The following is a 21,380-nucleotide window of genomic DNA, read 5'->3' on the forward strand; positions in this document are numbered from 1 at the left end:
AACTCACCTTTGCCTTTTGTAGCTATGTCCATTGTAGTGATACCTCGTCTAAAACAAAACGACTATAACAATTACGTGCATCCCGATGCAAGCACCCAGGCAAAATCCAATCAGATTTGTAATGTCATGATTATTCACATACATGTATCGATGTGTGCACGTATTGTTATAACATGAACTAACCCATGAATTCTACGCTATTGCATTATACAGGAAGTATGTATGTACCCTTTGACCATGATTTATATTATCATCTTTCCGCCGGAAACGGGAAGGAATGTGAAAGAAATCATCAAAATTTGTAGAGATATTTACAATTTCTATATTATTAGTTTCAGGAGTCTTTCTGCGCAGGCAGCCGTTATTTCGATGTAGGAGGCGCAAGAGAGAATGATCGTATGTAGGTGTGTGTGTGTGTATGTGTGTGTATACGCGCGCGTGTTTGTGTTTGAGTGTGTGTGTATGTTGATATCTGTCGAGGAACACTTTTCAAGAATTAAGCGTCAATAGATTGTAACGACCTCCTTTTCTTTATTCTTACTGGAGGTGAAGATTCAACTTTGCAGTTTACAAATTGCACATTTTGCTCCGTGCTCCTTGAGAGTTTGATGATGTGACTCACCATTAGACTCTCAAGTTCGAGGTCTATAGTTCGAGTCCCTGTATGCACAGTAGTGATGAATATGCCGTAGGATATGACAAGTTATACTCATCACCTGGTTGTATTTAGACAATCACTTGGCCATTTGCTTTTCAACATTACATTTTGTGTCGCTTCCTTGATTTATAAAACAAAACAAAACTAAAAACAAACAAACCCCCACACACACAAGCAAACAATTACAATGAATTTAATACCGACTCAAAACCCTATTCGATTCTGGTATTACAGTGTGTATGACACCCATGTCGCTAACTTTATTTTATTATTGTTATTCCAAACTCCCTATGCGCATCACCATATCATTAACCTGTCATTCACCTGTAAATAGTCTGGTACGATACACGCCATGGATTTCAAAGTACACCCGATCAGATTCAAGAGGTAAGACGCACCAGTACACACACGCACGCATCCAGATAACCACGAGCTATCAATACGCAAGCTGAATAAATATGATGCTTTTATATAGTCACAGTAGTAGAATCGATCAGTTCACCGATTCGATGCGTTTTAATTATCATCTTCTTGAAAATGACTCTGATAGGGTATTGTTTGGATAATACACTATTCGGTCTTTGCTGTTGCAGTGTTGGGGATAAAAAGAAACAGCGATATGGAAGCTTGATGTCACGCACTGCGCAAGATACGAATAGGCTAACTCGCGAATAAAGGAACGAAGTAAATTCCCCGCAACCTGATCCAGTTGTATTCATGGGCTGTCGTTAAAAGGTGTTGACCCCTGCACTGCCCTGGGAGGTCCTGACCTAGAACTTGAATGTTTTGATATTAGTCGTACTACTACACGACGTGTAGACTTGTGAGGCACGCAGAGTGATAACTTGTATGAAAATGGCGTCGTTCATTGTGCAGGATGTCATTTTCTTCGTGATCGTTGCAGTTCTTGCCAAATGGTTCATTGGATTGCTTCGAAGCTTTTGGCAGGGCGAGGAACACCTTTCTCCCCTACCACCCGGGCCGCCAGGTTTACCCGTCTTAGGAAACTTAGCATTGCTCCGGACTGACATGCGTGGGGTGTTTAGTCGATTGGCGGCGAAGTACGGCGGGGTGTTCTCATTCCGTGTCGGACCGATACCAGTGGTAGTGGTATGCGACGTGGAGGCGGTGAATGAAGCCTTTCTCGTACAGGGAGAAGCGTTCGCAGATCGCGCGCTACCACCCCTCCTGCGTTACGCCATTGGTTCTAAAGGTATACCACGGAATCTTTGTTAGTTTGTGATGTGTAGGTGTGTGTGTGTGGGGGGGGGGGGGGGGGTGGGGTGGAAGGTGTACCTCTACATAGTGTTTTTTCTTGTGTTAAGGGGCAATGTTTTCAAAACTCATTTTTGAACACTGGATGTATGGTAACGTCTCAAGAAGAATTATCCTCGAGCTAGATTACAGTGCATTCCTTGGCTGATACCGACACACACAAAGAGTCTGTATCTTTTATAGTGATTAATATCATTATTCTATATCGAGGCGGTTTTTTAAATTCTTAAAATGCGGGTCAAAAATCGGTCGTTTTATGTTTTTCTCAGGGACCTTTACCTTTGACAACGGGCCTGAGTGGAGAGCACGCCGTCGCTTCGGGCTGAGTGCAATGAGAAACCTGGGAATGGGTAAAAGCAGCATGGAGCGACGAATTACAGACGAGGCCAGAATATTGTGCGAAAGCTTCGAAAACAACAAGTCGGTGACCTTTGACCCCAAAGAGCTCGTCACCAAAGCAGTGACGAACGTCATCTGTAGCATGAGCTTCGGGTCGAGGTGGGTCTTGGACAAGGAAAGTAAAGATAGGGGAGAAGAGATTGGGATAAGAATCAAGATGTACACAAGGTCAAGGGAAGGAGACCTGGCATCAAGGTCTTGCTTTCATAAAACGTACTAATGGTTACTAGCTATCTCCTTACAAAAATAGGTTTATATGCCGAGATGACATATTTCTTTTAATTCCCGTGTGAAAGGGGCGTGGAACCAGTGTGTGTGTGTGGGGGGGGGGGGGGGAAGCTGCGGCTCCCAGCTCCCCCTTCCTCACATACAAACTTTTTTCTGAAAAAAAGAATAGGCGAAACATATCACAATAAAATACATGAACCCATAATAGCGTTCGGCTCCACACTTTGAATACTCTCTGTGACCTCTAATATGATCATGTAATTTTGTACGTGCAAATTTACCTTTGTGCCCTGATTCGTATCATGCATTTTACATTTGTATGACGTGAACAGCATGTACCATTGATGTATAACGATTTATAGCAGACCAGTGTTTTCTAAGTGGACATTGACGACTAGCGAACAGCATTAAGACAAAGGCGACAAATGGCTCGTGTGGATGATATTAAAGCTAGCCGCTCACATATTAAAAACCGAAACTTTAAAGAAAGGATTTTGAGGTAAACAATAAGATGATACAGTAGCCTCAATGGTCCATGGCATAACACTTTTTATCATAATAATCTTATTGCTAGGAGCACAAAGAATTATGAATAAAAGGTAGAAATGACCGAAGACAAAAACAAGCAAGCGTAAAGACTTTTCACACACTTGGTTGTGCTAATGGGAGTATTAATCCAAACTCTCAACTGTGAATGTGCATGCATGTATCTCGCATTACCTTTTCCTTCCTCAGGTTTGAATACGACGATCCATTGTTCGAAAACTTCGTAACGAAAGTCCACCAAGCTGTGTCTACCATTTCGTTTTTCTCCCCCGGAAATGCCATACCTTTTCTCTTCCATTCTCCCCTGTACTCCGACTTCCGCTACGTTGTCGAGTTCATTACGGACACGGTAAAGCGCATCATGGGAGAACATCGCCAGACTCTTGATGAGCACGATGTGCGCGACCTCATCGATCTCTTCATCTTGGAGATTCGTCGGCAGCAGAAGTGCGGCGAGGAGATCGTGTTCGAAGACGACCTGGCTTGGCGAGCCATCTTTGACCTATTTGCTGCGGGCTCGACCACAACGAGTGCCGCTCTTCTTTGGGCCCTTCTTTTCCTGACGAAATTTCCCGACACAATGAAACAGGTGCGTTTACAGCGTACAGATATGATTTCCGCAAATGCGGAAGCATATAAATCTTTTCATTTTGTGTTTTTTGGCCGTGTTGACATTAATTTTAATGCTTTGGAAGGAGAGTTTTATGTAAAAAAAAAAATCGCACTTATCTTTTCTCAAGACATATCAGCGCCATGTTAACTTAACTGTGTCTGTTAATGAATATAAGATCGGAACGGTGTGAGAACAGTTTAAAGAAACATAAATGAATAAGAAATTTGACATGAGAAAATGATACATTGTCTTTGATGCAGGAATGTTCAAACTATTGGAATGGCTTTAAAACAATATCCAATAATTACGTTACTGGAATGATCACAAGAACCAACACTACCCATACAGCATGCAGATGAATTCTGTTTATCGAAACTTTTTCTTTGAACAATAGGTCCAAGATGAGATTGACCGCGTTGTTGGTGATCATCGATCTCCGTCGATGTCGGATCAAGATGCCATGCCTGTGACGATGGCTACGATTATGGAGATTCAGCGATTTCGAAACGTGGCTCCCCTTGGGGTGCCGAGAAGAACCAACAAGGAGGCCACCATCAAGGGATACCGTATCCCGAAAGGGACAGGTACAAACATCATCAGAGTACCAATCTACCAAGTTTCTATGGAACTGGTATCTAACGAGCAATTGTTCTACCTCCTCCAGAAAGCGTGTAGGACGATATTTGCTTTAAATATTTCAAAGTAAGTTAAGGTATGTCTACTTTTTGTAAAGAATGAACAATAATGAGCGTCATTACAGACATTATGAATTCCCTTTTCATGAAATTTAATTTCACGAACTTCATTTCCGTTAATTCCAATTCATGAATTCCATGAACAACGATTCACAATGCATTCGCTTCTGGTATTAGTACTAGAGGTTCGGGTTAGAGGTTTATCTGCTCTGAATAAGCTGCCTACCAAGACTAATGGGTTCATTTTATCCTAAGATAATAATATACATTTGTCAGATCTTAATTTTGGATTTTCTCTCAGCTGTGATAATGAACCTGTGGGAGCTGATGATGAGCCCGAAGTATTGGGATAAGCCGGAAGACTTCCGTCCTTCCCGATTCCTCAGCGAAGATGGAAAGACCGTACGAAAGCCAGATGCCTTCATTCCGTTCGGCATCGGTGAGCGACGCACTCCGAATGATATTCTTAGCTTAGGATGATCATGATGACGACGACGATAATGATGATGATGATGATGATGATGATGATTATTATTATTATCATTATCATTGTTGTTTCATATCATCATTATTCATTTGTGTAATTATTATCTATTATTGTTATTATCCCTTCATAACTATTATTATTCATTTCTGTAATATCCATACGCACATGCCTACACACATGGCATAATAGTAAACGATAGGTGACGTAGGAGACAAGTTATAAAACATTTAGAATAAGAAGCTCTCAAAATAAAAAAAGAAATGAGAAGATATAACTTATTAAATCAAGTGACCTACATAATATAGCTTATATTTTACATATTACTCTCGCATATAAATGTAACTTTAATACAACCCCCAACCACTTCCCTATCATTATGCCCTATTTGCCTTCACAGGAAATCGGATCTGCATGGGCCAGCTTTTGGCCAAGATGGAACTGTTCCTGTTCTTGACCAACATCCTCCAGCGTTTTACCGTCCGTCCGGCAGACGATAGTCGTGATGTGAGCCTGGACGGGCAGGCTGGAATCGGTCTCGTCCCCGATGACTTCAACATCAAAATCCAGCTGCGCTAACTATTTTTGTTTTTGTCTTGTTTATACAATAGTCATGATCTCCTGCTCGTGATATCGGAAAGCGCTGTGTGTCTAGCTTTTGCTTTGACAACGGCTGTTGTCTGACGCATGCACATTGCTACTTTTTATTCTTTGTCAGTTTGTAAGGATACATTGTGCTTGAACTGTATATATTAATGCATCATGTCATGAAAAAATGAAGAATTTATTAACCTATGGTGCTTCAAAGCAGCCGCTGGTAAGCTTTAGGTCGTGATTCAGCAGTACAGCTGTGGTATCGTCTATTTCAATCTATAACATTGATGAAATCAGTATTAACCCGTTGAGGACGGTTTGATTTTGCTACAACACGCATTTCCCATAGACACCTGCCCGAGTATACTCGGGACTCGTCCTCAACGGGTTGTACCTATAAATACATGTACCTATAATTATTTACTTTGTAAATTTCCGTTTTAGCCGTAATCTTTGAACGATGAGGAACATGAGTAAGTCTAAACATTGATTTTTTTTTTCAACAACAACATCTGTTTATTAAAGAATTTAGTGAAGCTGAGTCGGTGTGGCACTATATAGATGGTTTACTTCAAGAGGTAGAAGCACTCGGAGAGCGCAAACCTCCGCGAATGCACGGCCTACGGGGGGTCATACGAGACTATTCATCCACCATTCCACAGCAACATATAATCCTGAATCCTCATTTTTTAGTATTCGCGAGCTGTATAGGATTTACCATTCGTAATAAGATCATGACTACTAGTATAGAAAGTTTCGTCTTTCTCAAAGTGATTTTTCACTGCATTGTGTATTTGATTGTTATTTCTGTGATATCGTCAGTACACCATAATGAAACAAATAACAATAACATTATTAAAATCAACAACTTTATGTAATATAGTAAACCATATCCAGTGAAAGAATATGAGACTATCGTTATCGAGTTAATAGTGATTAGTACTGTTCCACGCTTATGCTGACAATATCTTACAAATGTACCATTAAATCGCATGGCAATTTCGAGGTAGTTATTATTGAGCCAATAATATCATTCCTGCTATAGCTTTTGTAGGCAGTTTGCTACTGGCCTGTTTGTTTATAAGAAATCACATACTTAAGTGCTTAATCTGGTTCGTGCCAATACAGTTTTTTTTTTCCTGTCTTGCCTACCAACTTGTTTGTCGCATTTACAATTATTCGATTTCATTACACTTTTGTCGAATCAACTGTGGCATTATTATCTATTGTTTCTTCACCGCGTGCATTAATATACAAATGATGCACAGGATAGAGTGCGTTAGTGGAGATGTAGCGCATCTCCACTAACGCCACGAAATAATCCTGTGCATCATTTGTTTTATAAAAGGGTCGAAAACTAACAGCATTTTTCACGTACCTTTGTGGGTCAATACCAGTCAGCTACATGTACAGTAGCACTCGTCGATGTTCATCCCAAACATTTACGCACGTCGCACTCGGAAATCCCGCACATATAAGTACTGTAGGTATAAGAGTATACGTACGCCACACATGTTATGCACACAAGAAAGGCCGGCCGGCAGCCCGAACTAGAAGTTGTTTACAGGATTGACAGCGCGTATAGTAGCGCGCGACGCACTTGTAACAACTGATTGAGTGCGCATTGCTAGTGTCAACATTGTGACGTCAGGCCGTGCATGTTAGTGAGAAATTAATGCAGGCACACGTGACACATTTCAGCGCTTCCAATTGGCTACATTCTTGACCCATTTTATAACACATAATCGATGAGTTCCACATTATCGAATAATATGTAACAGACCCAACATGGTGATAAAGTTATGATAACGTTGTGATATCATACTCTATTATTATTGCAAATGCATACATATGTATTGTTATAATGTTGTAAAATCAACCAGGGAATTTACGTATTGAGCTGATGCTATAATATGATTGATATCATGTGCATGCCTATCTGCCTTCAATTCAAGCATATCAAGTTTTTCTTGATGTATAGTGCCGCTTCTACAGTATAATAAATGTATACATGCATAAACATGTTACGTAATATATATATATATATATATATATATATATATATACTATATATATACCCGCTATCTGTAATCAGTATACATATTACACAGAATGAATATAATTCAATATAAATATTGTATACGTTATTTGCACATTTTGATTGTACATCGTTGATACAAAGCCTAACGTTATACATGTATTAATTGTCTTTGCACATAGTAGTAATGAGGGAGTTAATTGATTGGACATTAAAAGCGCTTTAGAATCCATACACATTCCACCCTGCTACGTCTTGCTGTTTCCTGAGCTTCTGTTGCTTGCTTTTAATGCTGAAATTAAAACATCGATCCCAAAATCTAACAGGATTTGGCCACAACTGTTTTTTATTTTTGTCATGATTAGGCGTACATGGTATGACTTGGATGGCCACAGAGTTGGAAAAGGAATAGAGCGTTTGTGTCTGATATGTATAATGAAATTCTTTTTCAGCTCATTTCAGCTCATGAAGCGACAGAAACAATCCACAGCTGTTGAACCCTGGTTATGGTATCGAAACAAAATTTAACGTATCTATATACAGAATGTGGAGAAATCAATTGTCATCGAATATGTAATCAAAATAATGACAAATATCAAGAGTTTGATCCCAAAACCGTTTATGCGCCATATCTAAACATTTTAAAGTGAATTCATCATCAGATATAGAACAAAATTAAATCTTCCAATGATACCTGACTTGTTACAAAGCAAGGAATACATTATACTCTAAGTTATTATCAAATATCCAATACATTCCTTATTTGCTTTGTATTCAACTATTTGATCTCAATCAAACAAAAATGGATACGACTCCATTTGCGATCAAACCCTTCACTTTTATGCAAACTTTAAAGCATACAATACACATCGCTGTTATTCCACCATGACACGGGAGAGTAATTCCAGCCGATCTGCCTATTCTGTTGGTTTTTTTTTTCTCCATGATTTTTGTTTTGTTTTCTCCATGATTTTTGTTTTGTTTTGCTTTGCTTACGGTCACGTGGAAAGCGGATTGGTGCACTCACTGAAGAGCCGCGTTTCGCCGCTCCCCGTTAAAAAGTCCACCAAGATAACGACACACACGGGACGAGAGACAGCATCGAGTGGTTGAACCCAAGTGTGACGTAGTGGATCGACCAGCAGTCACGGCGGTAGCCCCGCGAGCTGTCTCAGACCGGCGGCAGATCTATTTTCATCATCGCTTCGATTAATCACACTTGTTACTTAAAGCTGGCTGTAAACAATTTTAGAATAGATATCAAAGAAGATTTACGTTGGCGCGTTATAGGTAGGTGGCAATATTTCATCAGCTATACGCTAAACGTCTGTCTACTTAATCGTACATCTGAGACGTCAACTATTCTGACCAACTCCTAGGAAGATTTGTGTGATCGTCTCATTCTTTTCAAGGCGCTCATCCCGAAGAAATCTGTCAGGGTGAGTTTTGCTGTGGGATAGGTGTAATCATCATCATCATTATCACCACCATCATCATCATCATCACCATCATTCTCATCATCATCACCACCTCCACCACCACCATCATCATTGTCATAATCATCTTCACCACCATAATCATCATCACCATCATCATCAATACCACCACCAGCGCCATCATCATCATAATCACCACTATCACACCATTATCATCATCATCATCATCATCATCATCATCCTATGTCTGTTTCCATGTTTAAATGTTGCTTTGATTATGCTATGATTGTCGCTTTGCCGCTTTTGCGAGGTAGTTTATCCAGTTCCAGTTAGGTCTGTACCTGGTGTTTGGTGGAAATGACCTTTAAGATGTCAGCTCTTTCGAATGTCTTTGCGAAGAGAGTAACTATAGAACCTAGATGATACTGGAACGCCACAGTCAAAAGACATTGTTTCAATTTAGAAAATACTTATTCAGAATATATTGCTTACAAAGACTTCAAACTATCAATAGAGCTGCAATCAAAAGTTTTGGAAAAAAAAATTACATCCCACCACCTCTGAACTACAACAATAGTATTTGTCATACAGACACGGAGGTGTTAACGCCTTGATTGGTAGAACCTTTTTATCACATTTTGCTTTTCAAAGGCAAATCAAACTACAGTCGTGATTGGACGAGAGCTTGTAGTTTCTTAAAATAATTTGTCTGTACATTTTGACTTTGATAGTAATACTGTTCTTGTAGATAGACATTGAGTTATTGCCTTTAGAATATCATTGTTAATGTTAACGGTTCATTATCCTGAAGGCTCGTTATTCCGGAGGTTAGTTTATCTGAAAATGACATAAAATATTTCACTCTGAAGGTTTGTTTACCCTAATTTGAGGGGAAAAATGGTTCGTTATTCTAAAAATTCGTTACTCCGAAAACGAAATAAGATTGGGATTTTTGAAGTTCGTTATGATGCACTTTATTTCTTACGGATTAATCAACCTTATTTCGTATTAACTAACTTCGGGAAAACGACCATCACCCGGCGGAGAGAAAAGTGTGAGATAAATTGTATGCATGACTTAGAACGTGGAAATAAAGTCACCCTCTGCACCAAAAATAGCCATGGAACCACTGTAGGCGACAAATACAACAATTATCTAGAGGCACGTCGACCTTTTTAACCATCATATGCATTTTCCTAAGGGGAAGGTCGCTTTAAACTGAAGTTAACACTACCTATTTCAATCTTCTGTTTGGACAAAACATATAGTTAATGATAACTTCTATAGTTTCCAACAGCTTTAGGAACCAACGGTAATCAAGGTAATCGCCACGATCTAGAGTGAAGGTTAGATTTTGATGATGTGATAACATCGTCTTAAAATCAAAAATTTGTTCGTAAAATGTACAACAAAAATCATATTTGGTTAAAAATTTAGCAATTAATAACATTTAAATTTCCTTTTCAAACATCATCATTAGGGAGTAGTAACTACTAACTTTTTGGAGGCGAAGGATGTTCTTTTTTTTCCTTTGACTTTTATTAGCCTTTCCTGAATCAAGAAGAACATTGAGTGTAGTTTACCCACGACTATAGTGATGTAGTTCAACGTGCATTCTGTTGCACATGATCTAGAATATGAAAATCTCTAGCCATTTGCAATAGACGTTGATGGAGTACAAATATAGTAACAAAGAAACAAATCAAAAACAAAAACGAACAAACCAGTGAAATTTTCAATTAAAACAGCCTGAAATAGGAAGTATATATCTTTTTAGAGGATTTCAAAAGGAATTTTTAAACTTTACTTGTTTTTTAGAAGTAGTGATATCAGTCTTATGATATGAAAATTAGATGATGCTACTGCCTCACAAGAAAACTATTCTTCAAAAACATGACGAAATTTTTCCTTTTCTGTAACAGACTTCTAAGTTCTCTTCTAGAAAGTTGCAAAATGAATTTTTGATGTGATAGTCACAAGAGTTTGACAAATACTCCAGCTACAAGATGGTCCGTGAGGTAATAACATCCCTATTATACATTCTTTACCCCCTGCGTGCTACATTAATTACCTGTCCGCTACATTAATTACCTGTCCGTAGGATTGTGTGTGAAACCTGTGCACTTTTCTGACTCAATGGTTTGAAAGGGTTAAATGGAGCAAATGTGATCGTGACCTACTCGATGTATTTCTGAAAAAGGATGTTTAAAATTTCATATTTCTAAAGCTGTCAAATTAAGATTTTCATCATTCTTTGCACGATTCTGTTGAATTTTTAAATTAATCGACTATTTTAATCAACGTTAAGTTTCATTGGTGTCGAATTTCTCTTTAGAGTTTTTCTTCACGTGCCATTAAGGAAAGAGAGAAGGAAAAAGAGAGAAAAGTGAGGTAAAAATAAGATGAGAGTAAATTTAAAAGTTTAAGATTGCAAATAAGTCCGCACCAGCAGAATGACGGCAAGTTAAAGATATTACATGGCGTCTAGTATTTATATAAGATAATCTGCAAAGTAAACCTTATCTATTCATTTCACATTCCTTGTATTGTGAGGTCTGCGTTTTACAGAAGATAATTATATCAAAACAAAAATGTTCATGATTTTTGCACTAATATGACTTCTCTACCTTTATCGACTTCGAATCTGAAAGGATTCTCTGTTGATCATAGAAGACATTTGTCAACAACAACAAAAAATGAAAGGAGAGGGTCTACCCTGCTGGAAAGAACATGATTCCACAATATAAAACACAGTGTGGACACAGTGTGAATACAGTGTGAAATCTCTTCACACTGTTAAATTTGAATGCTTAAATAGTGTGAACGCAACGTGAGTCATCAATTCACAGTGTGAAACAAAGCATGTGAACACTTCGTGAAAGCCACACCGCATTCACACTGCTGAATTCGAGCGTTTTCACGTAGTCGACTATTTGAACACACTGTGAGACACTGCGTTCTTTCCAGTAGTGTTTACATTGGAAAAGTAACATCTCACGTCAACATGAACGACATGACGAACAAGCTTAGACTCCAACCATTAATTCTTTTTATTTAAGGCACTTAAAATGTGTACTCCTTAACCTTAACTTATCAGTCTGTATGCAGTCATTGTATCTCTATGATGTTCGTTCTCATCAGAGCTCATTGCAATTTTCTTGATTTCTATACAAAGTGTAAACTACTTAGAGAGACAATCATTAAGAACTCACTCTGTTGTCCTGACGTTCATGTAAAATCAAATAAACAGACCGGTTTAGAAATTCCATCGTAATTAGGCGTAGATTTGATTTAATAGAATTTACATTATCAATAACATAGAATCAAAATCGTTCCACAAAACAGTGAAATTGTTCATACTTTATAGCAATAGTAAATAAAATAAGTTGATATGGCATTTCACCATTCGTTTCTAATTGACCTTCACACATCATAGATTTCTCTTTAAAACGAATAAAGTCAGAGAGAAATGTCTCTTTGAAATCTAATTATTGTAAGATTATCTGAACAAAAAAAAAAAAGAAACATAAGATTGCAATTAAAGATTTTTATCACTATAGTCTCCCTCTGTGCAACGTATTTGTAATGCTGATGCTGATCTATTATTTAACAAACATGTCGAAATAAAAGATCATCATAGATCAGCAAACGCGATCTTACAAATACATTTGTGCGGGCAACACAAGTGATAAGACTCTTTCATTGCATACTTAACCCCTGTACTAGGCCTATATTAATCTCTCGTTTTCATTTTAACATAACTTTGTTATAATTCTATGAAGATGCCGATAAGGAGAGTTTTATCTTATGTCGAGGTTTCCTGAAACCCATGCCATTTTCTTTGTTTGAGTTTGTGTATGTATGTGTGTGTGTGTTTGACTGTCTGTCTGTCTGTCTGTGGGTGAGTCTTTTTAAGTTAGCCTGCAGTAAAGATACGTTTTACTTGAAGTAATTCAGAGTCTTTTTTATCAAACCTTTTGAATCATGTCACAGATGTCGGAGGCTTGCTACATCTGCATGGCCTCAGTCTTCTAGCGGTGTAAATAAATCGTATACCTAAGCCAAACCCGACATCACTCTATCATTCTCACGTATTAGCACTTCCTTTGTATTTCACAGATGTTACACGGCCTGCACGTAAGCTTCCTGGTTGTCATAGCTACATGTTTCGCGACGGGTAAGTGAAATTATATTGATCATTGAACCGGCAGAACACGTGCCTATCTTATGTCACGCAATTTAGAATAGTAATGATGATGATGATGATAATGATAACAATAATAATAATAATAATAATAATAATAATAATAATAATAATAATGATAATAATACTACTACTACTACTAATAATAATAATAATAATAAAATATCCTACTAAAATGTACCAGTCTCGATCATGTGCCCAGTGAAGGAATTCTTGACTACTGCCGAGTCTCTTCGTAGGTCTCTCTCTCTCTCTCTCTCTCTATATATATATATATATATATATATATCTCCCTCGATAATCATTTGACGCTCATTTCTGTTAATAACGCTTCCATCAAGATAAAACAAGAATTAGTGGTGGAAGTCTGCTTTATACCTTTCTCATTTTGTCGATGGCAATCTTGAACTTTCTGTTCAAGATTGAGAAACAATATGCGATGATAATTGATCTACTCTCTAAAAAAAAAATCGAGTGAAGATATTCACCCTTGAAGGAGTGAATAACAAAAACTAGTGAGCTAAGAGTGAAATTGGAGTGAATTTTGAGTGAAAATGTTCATTTTTACTCATTTTAGAGTGATGTCAGGGATCACTCCAAGTGAATTTTGAGTGAAAACGTTCAGTTTCACTCATTTTGGAGTGACCTCAGGGATCACTTGAAGATTTTGGAATGATCCCTGAGGTCACTCTAAAATGAGTGAAAATGAACACTTTCACTCAAAATTCACTCCAATTTCACTCTTAATTCACTCTTTTCTGTTATGTACTTCTTCAAGAGTGAACAGTTTTACTCGATTTTTAGGGGGTACTGTGAACCAGTATATCGTTTCAATAATGTAGGAAAAAACCTGTATTCATAATCATTTTTTTTTCACTACATATCACAGCATAGATATTTTCATGACCGTTCTTTAGAAAACTATAATAGAAAGAAAAAAAGATGGCAATATCAATAATTTATAATTAATATTTTCCTGCATTTTTGACATTTCATTTTATTTGTTTAGAACAAAGCATGAACCTGCAGCATGATACATTTCAAAGTGGCTCGTTTATCATGAGGAAAATTCTATAGTGCAATGAAATACAATCATTCAATGTGAAATTTATAGTATGAAAGAAGCTTTGTTGGAAATAATTGTATAATTATCTTGCTAAAGTCATCGCATTTTGTCATTCTGTATTGTGACACAGCAGAGGGAAGGACCATTTCTTTTCATCTTGTTTAGTTACATGTGGTAAAATATGATTCAACCTGGCCAAGTCCTCCATGAACCGTACTATGGATATACAAGCAAGTCATGTATATGTTACAAAGCACAAGTTTATGTATAAAGTGTTTACAGTGTACATTAGTGTACCATTAGAATAATGAATGAAACAGAAGATAACCTTCCGAGTATACTTAATGAAAGTACTTCTAGAAAACATTAATTTAAATATACATACGTTTTATTATCATAAAACTGTTTATTAATACTTATCAAGAAACACATTTTTTAGCTTATGCCTAAAGCTATTCAAGCTCTGAGCTTGTTTTAGTGATCTATCAAAGGAATTCCAAAGCTTAGGACCAGTAAACATGAAATTTCTGTCAGCAAAACTAGTTCTATTTTTAGGAAGATGATAATCATTCGCATACCTTGTTGAGCAATTATGTATAACATTATTTTTTCGAAACATTTCCTTAAATACAGCAGGAGTAGCGTTAATTTCTACATTGTACATAAAACAACCCAGCTGAAGACGATATAAATCAGTAATCTTAAGAATACGGTTTTCTTTAAACAAAACATCAGTGTGTGATCTATAAGCGGTATTGCATATCAAACGCATCGCTCTTTTCTGCAAGAGAAGCACCCTGTCCATTTTAGTTTGTATTGGATTTCCCCATGCCATTACGCCATAATTAAGGTAAGGAAGAATAAGAGTTGAATATAACATAAGAAGCACTGACTTGGGGAGAATCCGTTTAACGTGGTTAATGATGCCAATATTTCTTGAAACTATCTTACAAATATTATCAATATGACAATTCCAAGTTAGCTTATTGTCAATTGTAATACCGAGAAATTTTGTAGTCTTGACTTCTTTAATAACAGAATTATCAAATATCACTTGGTCAGGAAGTTGTTTAACAGAGTTACTGAATAACATGTAATTGTTTTTTTGTTTATTTAAAGATAATTTATTTGCCTTTATCCAATTTGTTACATGTGTTAGTTCTACATTTAAAACTTCTACTAACTTATTAGGATCACTGTGAGTATAGAATACGTTTGAATCATCAGCAAAAATGATAAAAGAGAGAACACTCGAAGAACATCGAATGTCATTTACATAAATAGAGAATAGCAGTGGACCAAGAAGGCTTCCTTGGGGAACTCCACACGTGATTGGTACAGTAGACGAATTATATCCATCAATGGTAACAAATTGCTTTCTTCCAGAAAGATAACTTTCGAACCATTCCAGAGCCTTACCTCTAATACCATAATGCGCAAGTTTGTATAACAGAATGTCGTGATTTATAGTATCGAATGCTTTAGAAAAATCTAAGAACAAACCGATAGTATGACAGGATTTTTCGATTGAAGCTGAAATGGTATTTATTAAACTTAGAATGGCATGAGTTGTGTTATGTTTTTCTCTAAAGCCAAATTGGGAGTCAGATATGATGTTGTGAGATTCAAGGAAGGTAGTTGTCCTTGAATGAACAATTTTCTCTCGAAGATTTTTGATAACGAAGTTAACAAAGATATTGGGCGATAGTTACTGATACATAATTTGTCTCCTTTCTTGAATATTGGAGTCACCTTTGCGAGTTTCATTTTAGATGGTACTTGACCAGATTGTAGTGAAAGGTTATATAAAAACAATAAAGGATCTGCTATACAATGTATAATGTCTTTGATAACGACATTGCCAATGTCATCATAGCCAGGGGCTTTGTTTGCTTTGAGCTGAAGTACAATTTTGATTAATTCTTGCCTGTCAATTGGCTTGAAAAAAATTGAGTGGTCGTTTGGTGAGGAAAGAAATTCGTAAAATGATTTATCACTTGGAGTAATAGTTTGTGCTAAGTTTGAACCTATCTTTGAAAAGTATGAGTTAAAGATCTCGGCAATTTCAGACTTGTCCTCAATGATAGTATTATCAACTTGAACTCTAGAAATGGGATTTACAGCCCTCCCTCTATTCAAAACGGTATTTATTACTTTCCAAGTGTTCTTGATATCACATTTGAATTGACTCAATTGGTCCGCAAAGTATTTCTTTTAGCTAATCTGAGTGTATTGGTAAGAATATTTTTGAACGAAATATATTTCATTCGAGAGGTTTCGTCACGGTTTTTTATAAAATTAACATATAAAGTACTCTTGCGATTTATTGAGCGTAAGAGTGTTTTGGAAACCCATGGTTGCTTGGGGATTCGTTTGTAATCCTGTGTACGACATTTCCTTAAGGGAATGCATGCATCTAGGCAATTATTCAAAAGATAAAGAAAGTTATCATATGCTTGGTCAATATTTTCATTTGCGTCATACACAATTGACCAGTCCACAGATTGAAGTTTTTCTTGAACGAGAGCGATATTTTCAGGGGTGAATTTACGACGAAATACATGCCTTCGAATTGTACTATGACTCCTTGGTCCAATATCAAAGAGACAAAATATCATAAAATGGTCTGATATATCGCTCACCACTATGCCAGATTTTGGAAAAGGTTTAAAGTTCGCAAAAATATTATCAATAAGAGTAGCAGAATGACCAGTAATTCTTGTTGGTTTAGAAATAAGAGGCAGAAATGAGGCTTGTAAAATGTTATCAAGGAAGTTATCACAGGCAGCATTACTGCTTGACAAAAGATTTATATTGAAATCACCCATGATGATGCAATCCTTGTTGTGGAATGCACCGTTTCGACAAATATTGTTCATAATATTCAAAAAATCATCATAATTAGATTGAGGAGGTCTGTATATAACTCCAAGCAGGATGTTTTTGCCCTTACAGACAGAAATTTCAATAAATAATGAGTAATTTCAATAATAATAATATAAAACATACAAAAAACAAACAAACAAACAACCACCAGACAAAATTCGCCCTACGATAAGAGTAGTTAGCACGTTCACATCCTCTTTAGTTACTATTTGTCAGCTTCACCTTTTTGTGATAAGAACGTATACTTTCAAAATACTTTTTCCCCCTCTGATATTTAAAGCTGCTTGTCCTTGTTTCTCAGCTTTTTTTATTCATCTGTCTTTTCCCTTCCTTGTCCCTGACGTTGGGCTAGGTATCACCACGTACAGGATGAATAATTCTTATCTCGTCGCAGTTGACTCTCAATATTGACACGTAGTAGGAAAATTTCCTGTCTGTATAAATGGGTTTAAATATTGGTTGCTGATAAACACCCTTTCCATGGCTTGTATTTCAAAAAGAAACAAAGAAAAACAAATAAAGCGTGACTATATTCACTCTTGGCGGGAGAGAGTCTGTTTTTTGTTTATTTTCTGAGTTTACTTCTCTTCTCTCTCTCTCCCTCCCTCTCCCTATCTCTCTCTCTCTCTCTATCTATTTATCTCTCTCCCTCTCTTTCTGTGTATTATCTTTAATGCAGTTTTGAACCTTATAGAGGGACCTTTATTGCACCTCTTTAAAGGGTTCAAAATTGTAATCTAGACAGGGGTTCAAATTTTGAGGGAAAAGGGGTGCTTCTATTGCATCCTGCCTAGAGATTCAATTTTGAACCCTATTATTATTATAATGTGTAGATAAAGCCTATGACCGGCCTATGTTTTCGGTTCCGTATTTTTGTCTGCATATCTGTTTGTGTTTTTTTGTGCATAAGATAATTTGAGAACGGATGAGCGAATTTCCACCTAACTTGCAGGGTATGTTCTTAAAGAATTAAGAAAAAAATAAATTTGGGGTTCGTGAGATCAAAGGTCAAAGAAAATTATCATGGGTCATAACAAACATAAAATAAGCTTATTCCCAAATCTTTTGACTCGAGAACGGATGATCAAATTTTCACCAAACTTGCAGGATGTGTTCGTAATGAAGTAAGCAAACAATAAATATGGGGGCATGAGGTTAAAGGTCATGAGGTCATAAAGGACATAGAATACGATTAATCATCTAATAAAAACTGAAGAATGAGTGATCCCATTTTCACTAAATGTAAAGTGTATGGATTCCGCTATATAGGGTCGACTTTCGTTATAAAGAAGTCCTCGGGACCGGCAATTTCTTTCGTTATATCGGAATTCCGTTACAACCAAACTTAAATTATAAACAATGAAAAACAACAACAGCAGCAACAACAACAACAACAAAATGAGTGGACAGTGTTGGGGTCTGAACTTTTTGCTTCGTTGTAACCAGAATTTCAAGTTCGTTTTAATCGTGTTTGTTATAACGGGAGTGAACTGTGCCGCTTTGTTCGTGTTGAAGATACCAGCAACAAAACGACGGTATTTCAATCATGGCTCCTTGCCGAAGGGCTGCTCTCTCAGGCCCGAATTCACGAAGGTGGCACAATTGAAACCATGGTTTAAACCATGGGCAAAGACCGTATTTTTTTTTATGGGACGCCAAGATTCGCATGGCCTATTTCGTAACGAAATCAGTTATTTCGTCGATTTCGTCGACGAAATGGTCATTTCGTTACGAAATGTTAACATTACGTCAACGAAATGTTAACATTACGTCAACGAAATGTTAACATTAAGTCAACGAAATGGTCATTTGACTGATTTCGTAACGAAATAGGGCATGCGACACTTGGCGCCCCATAAAAAACAACGGTTTTGTCCATGGTTTAAACCAGGGTTTCAATTGTACCACCTTCGTGAATTCGGGTCTCAGAGTGCTATTATCTTCTTGTTAAATTGAGAGAACTAGTCTTGCACTGTAGACCTTTTTAACACAAGGGCTGTTAAAAAGAAACCCAGTGAGCATGTCATTCCCTTACAACTTACCATATAGTTTGTTCATACAATTTCCAGTTTTTCATTCAATTATACCCGAGGCTCAAATCCTCGTATATCTAACTGATCACTATTCTGAAGTTATTCAACCAGGAATACCATCATGTTTCACACTTCAATGACAGAAACATTGAATTGCGTCTTTTGTACACGATCAATGGAAAATAAGCTATGAGGGTATGACATGGTTAGCTCACTCATTTGCATATCCACTGTACAAGACTGTTTTGCAGAAATTAGCAAAACTTCAAAATGTCATAACTTTCTATTTTTCATCTGACGTCAGCTAGATTTTTAGCGTTGAACGGGTTAGATTTTACTCTTTTTTATCAGACTAACTTACATTTGGGGTGGATATCCTCTTTAAGACCTTGGTTAATGGCGGTTCGTCAATCTGCCATACATTGCCTGGGATCGTGTTAACACCATGTTCAAGTCCTAGTCACCCGTCAACCCCCCTCCCCCCCCCCCCCCCCCCCCCCCCACAAAAAACAGGTGTTTAATTTTCGTCGCTGTCTCGGCGGTTTGAAATAGCGCTCGCGACGCCGCTCGCCATATATACAAGAACGTCGACGTCCGTAATAGCATGTTACACCGCCTTTATTGTAACGTCACACTGTCCCGGAAGTGAGAAAGAAATGTCACACGATAAAGGAAGTGTTCAAATTCGGTTCTGATCGCATAAACATCAGACAATTCTTAAGAGCATCTTGAGCCATCGTATGAATTTCTCAGTCTCCAGCATCCACCTCGTGAGTGGTGGCAAAATGTTTGGGTAGCCATTGTGTTTCCTTCATATGTCCTTCGGGTATAAACTTCTGGATAATTCTGACGTCACACTGTCCTAAAATTGCCGAAAGATTGCCACATATAAAAAGTTATATGGACTTTTAAATTTAGCACGAAATTATCCCCGAACTTGGTTTCAAGCCGATTAAAAGCCCAAGCAACTACAATCTTTTGTTAGCAGCCTGAGAACTCCGTCGGCGGTTTTTTATTGCTTCATCGTTATGGTGGGTCGCAGTTAATGTAAGACACTGTATTGGTAAGAAATATTTCGTCTTCCAAATAAAACTGGTGATTACGAGGAGCAGCTACAGTTGAGTCTCCATCTATTTGCTGTTTTTCTTTCCATATACCACCGAGAGACTTTGTGTTTTCGCCGCTATTTTCTTTGTCGTCGATCTACTGGCAATCTCTCCCTATTCCAATTAATATGAAGTGACGGCTTACCACAGGAGAACTAGTTGCCAAGATGGTTACGGTCTCAACTACACACTTCCGATGCTTCGACGGTGTCTGGTAGAAACAGTTGACGGTGTAGACGTGCAGACGATCCCGAAAATCCGGCGCAGACACACCGGCCAAGTCAACTGTGACAGACACGCCAGCCTAGCACGACGGACTATATTTCGTATTTGTAGCATCCCAGGTACGCAAAGATTCTACCACACTATAAAGACTTGGTTACATAAAAACATATTACCAAATATTGTTCTCTTTATCTAGGTAACCATTTTTATTACCCCAGCATTTCCTTACACCCATTTTGCACCTCAGTTGAAAGGAACATAGTGGAATCAAATACCCCCTCCTAAAAAAAACCCAACAACAACAACTGCAACAGCAACAACAACAACAGCAACAGCAGCAGCAACAACAACAACAACAAAAGGAATGTGTCGTCCAAGAACGTAAATTTTGGCAGGATTCAAACTTAGCACCTCCATGTAAAAGTCTGAAGACTAAGCCACGCTATACTATAGAAAGTGCGCCAATTTTATCATGGTTTGTTCCTGTTACTCGTTGTAGTAGAGCCGTAACACTTTTCATACTACTCATCAAGTGAATATACCTTTCTGATCTCAGTTTGTGTGAGTGTATGGTGTATGCGGAATGTTATCCTCTGTGTGCTTTGAGAGCCTATTGGCAGGGATTGGCACAGACAACCTCAAAGCACTGTATGCACCGTCCCAAGTCCATGGCACTGAACGGGTTAATAAACACCTAATACCTGAAGAATAAAGAAATAAAAAGAACAAAAACAGAAATATACATGTAGAAGTGATAGGGAAATGTACAACTACATGTACACACTTTGAACAAACACACAGGCACGCACCACACAGACATTTAAGTGATTTCACATTCATTATTTCGAAACACGTCTGTCCGTTGCCATAGCAATCCTGTCGTGTTTACTCTGA

General features: G+C 37.5%; 1 protein-coding gene across 1 annotated transcript; it reads left to right on the forward strand.

The window, feature by feature from the left end:
- Nucleotides 1-1,513: 1,513 nt before the first annotated feature.
- Nucleotides 1,514-5,477, forward strand: LOC139715999 (cytochrome P450 2U1-like). Its single transcript, XM_071627556.1, has 6 exons — nucleotides 1,514-1,871; nucleotides 2,203-2,431; nucleotides 3,296-3,695; nucleotides 4,114-4,303; nucleotides 4,716-4,853; nucleotides 5,299-5,477. Exons 1-6 carry the CDS (start codon nucleotides 1,514-1,516, stop codon nucleotides 5,475-5,477), a joined length of 1,494 nt encoding a protein of 497 aa, XP_071483657.1.
- Nucleotides 5,478-21,380: the final 15,903 nt, after the last annotated feature.

Source organism: Diadema antillarum, unplaced genomic scaffold (genome assembly GCF_040938485.1).
Source record: "Diadema antillarum isolate AM-2024a unplaced genomic scaffold, OU_Dant_1.0 scf00000060, whole genome shotgun sequence".
Classification (NCBI taxonomy): Eukaryota; Metazoa; Echinodermata; class Echinoidea; order Diadematoida; family Diadematidae; genus Diadema; species Diadema antillarum.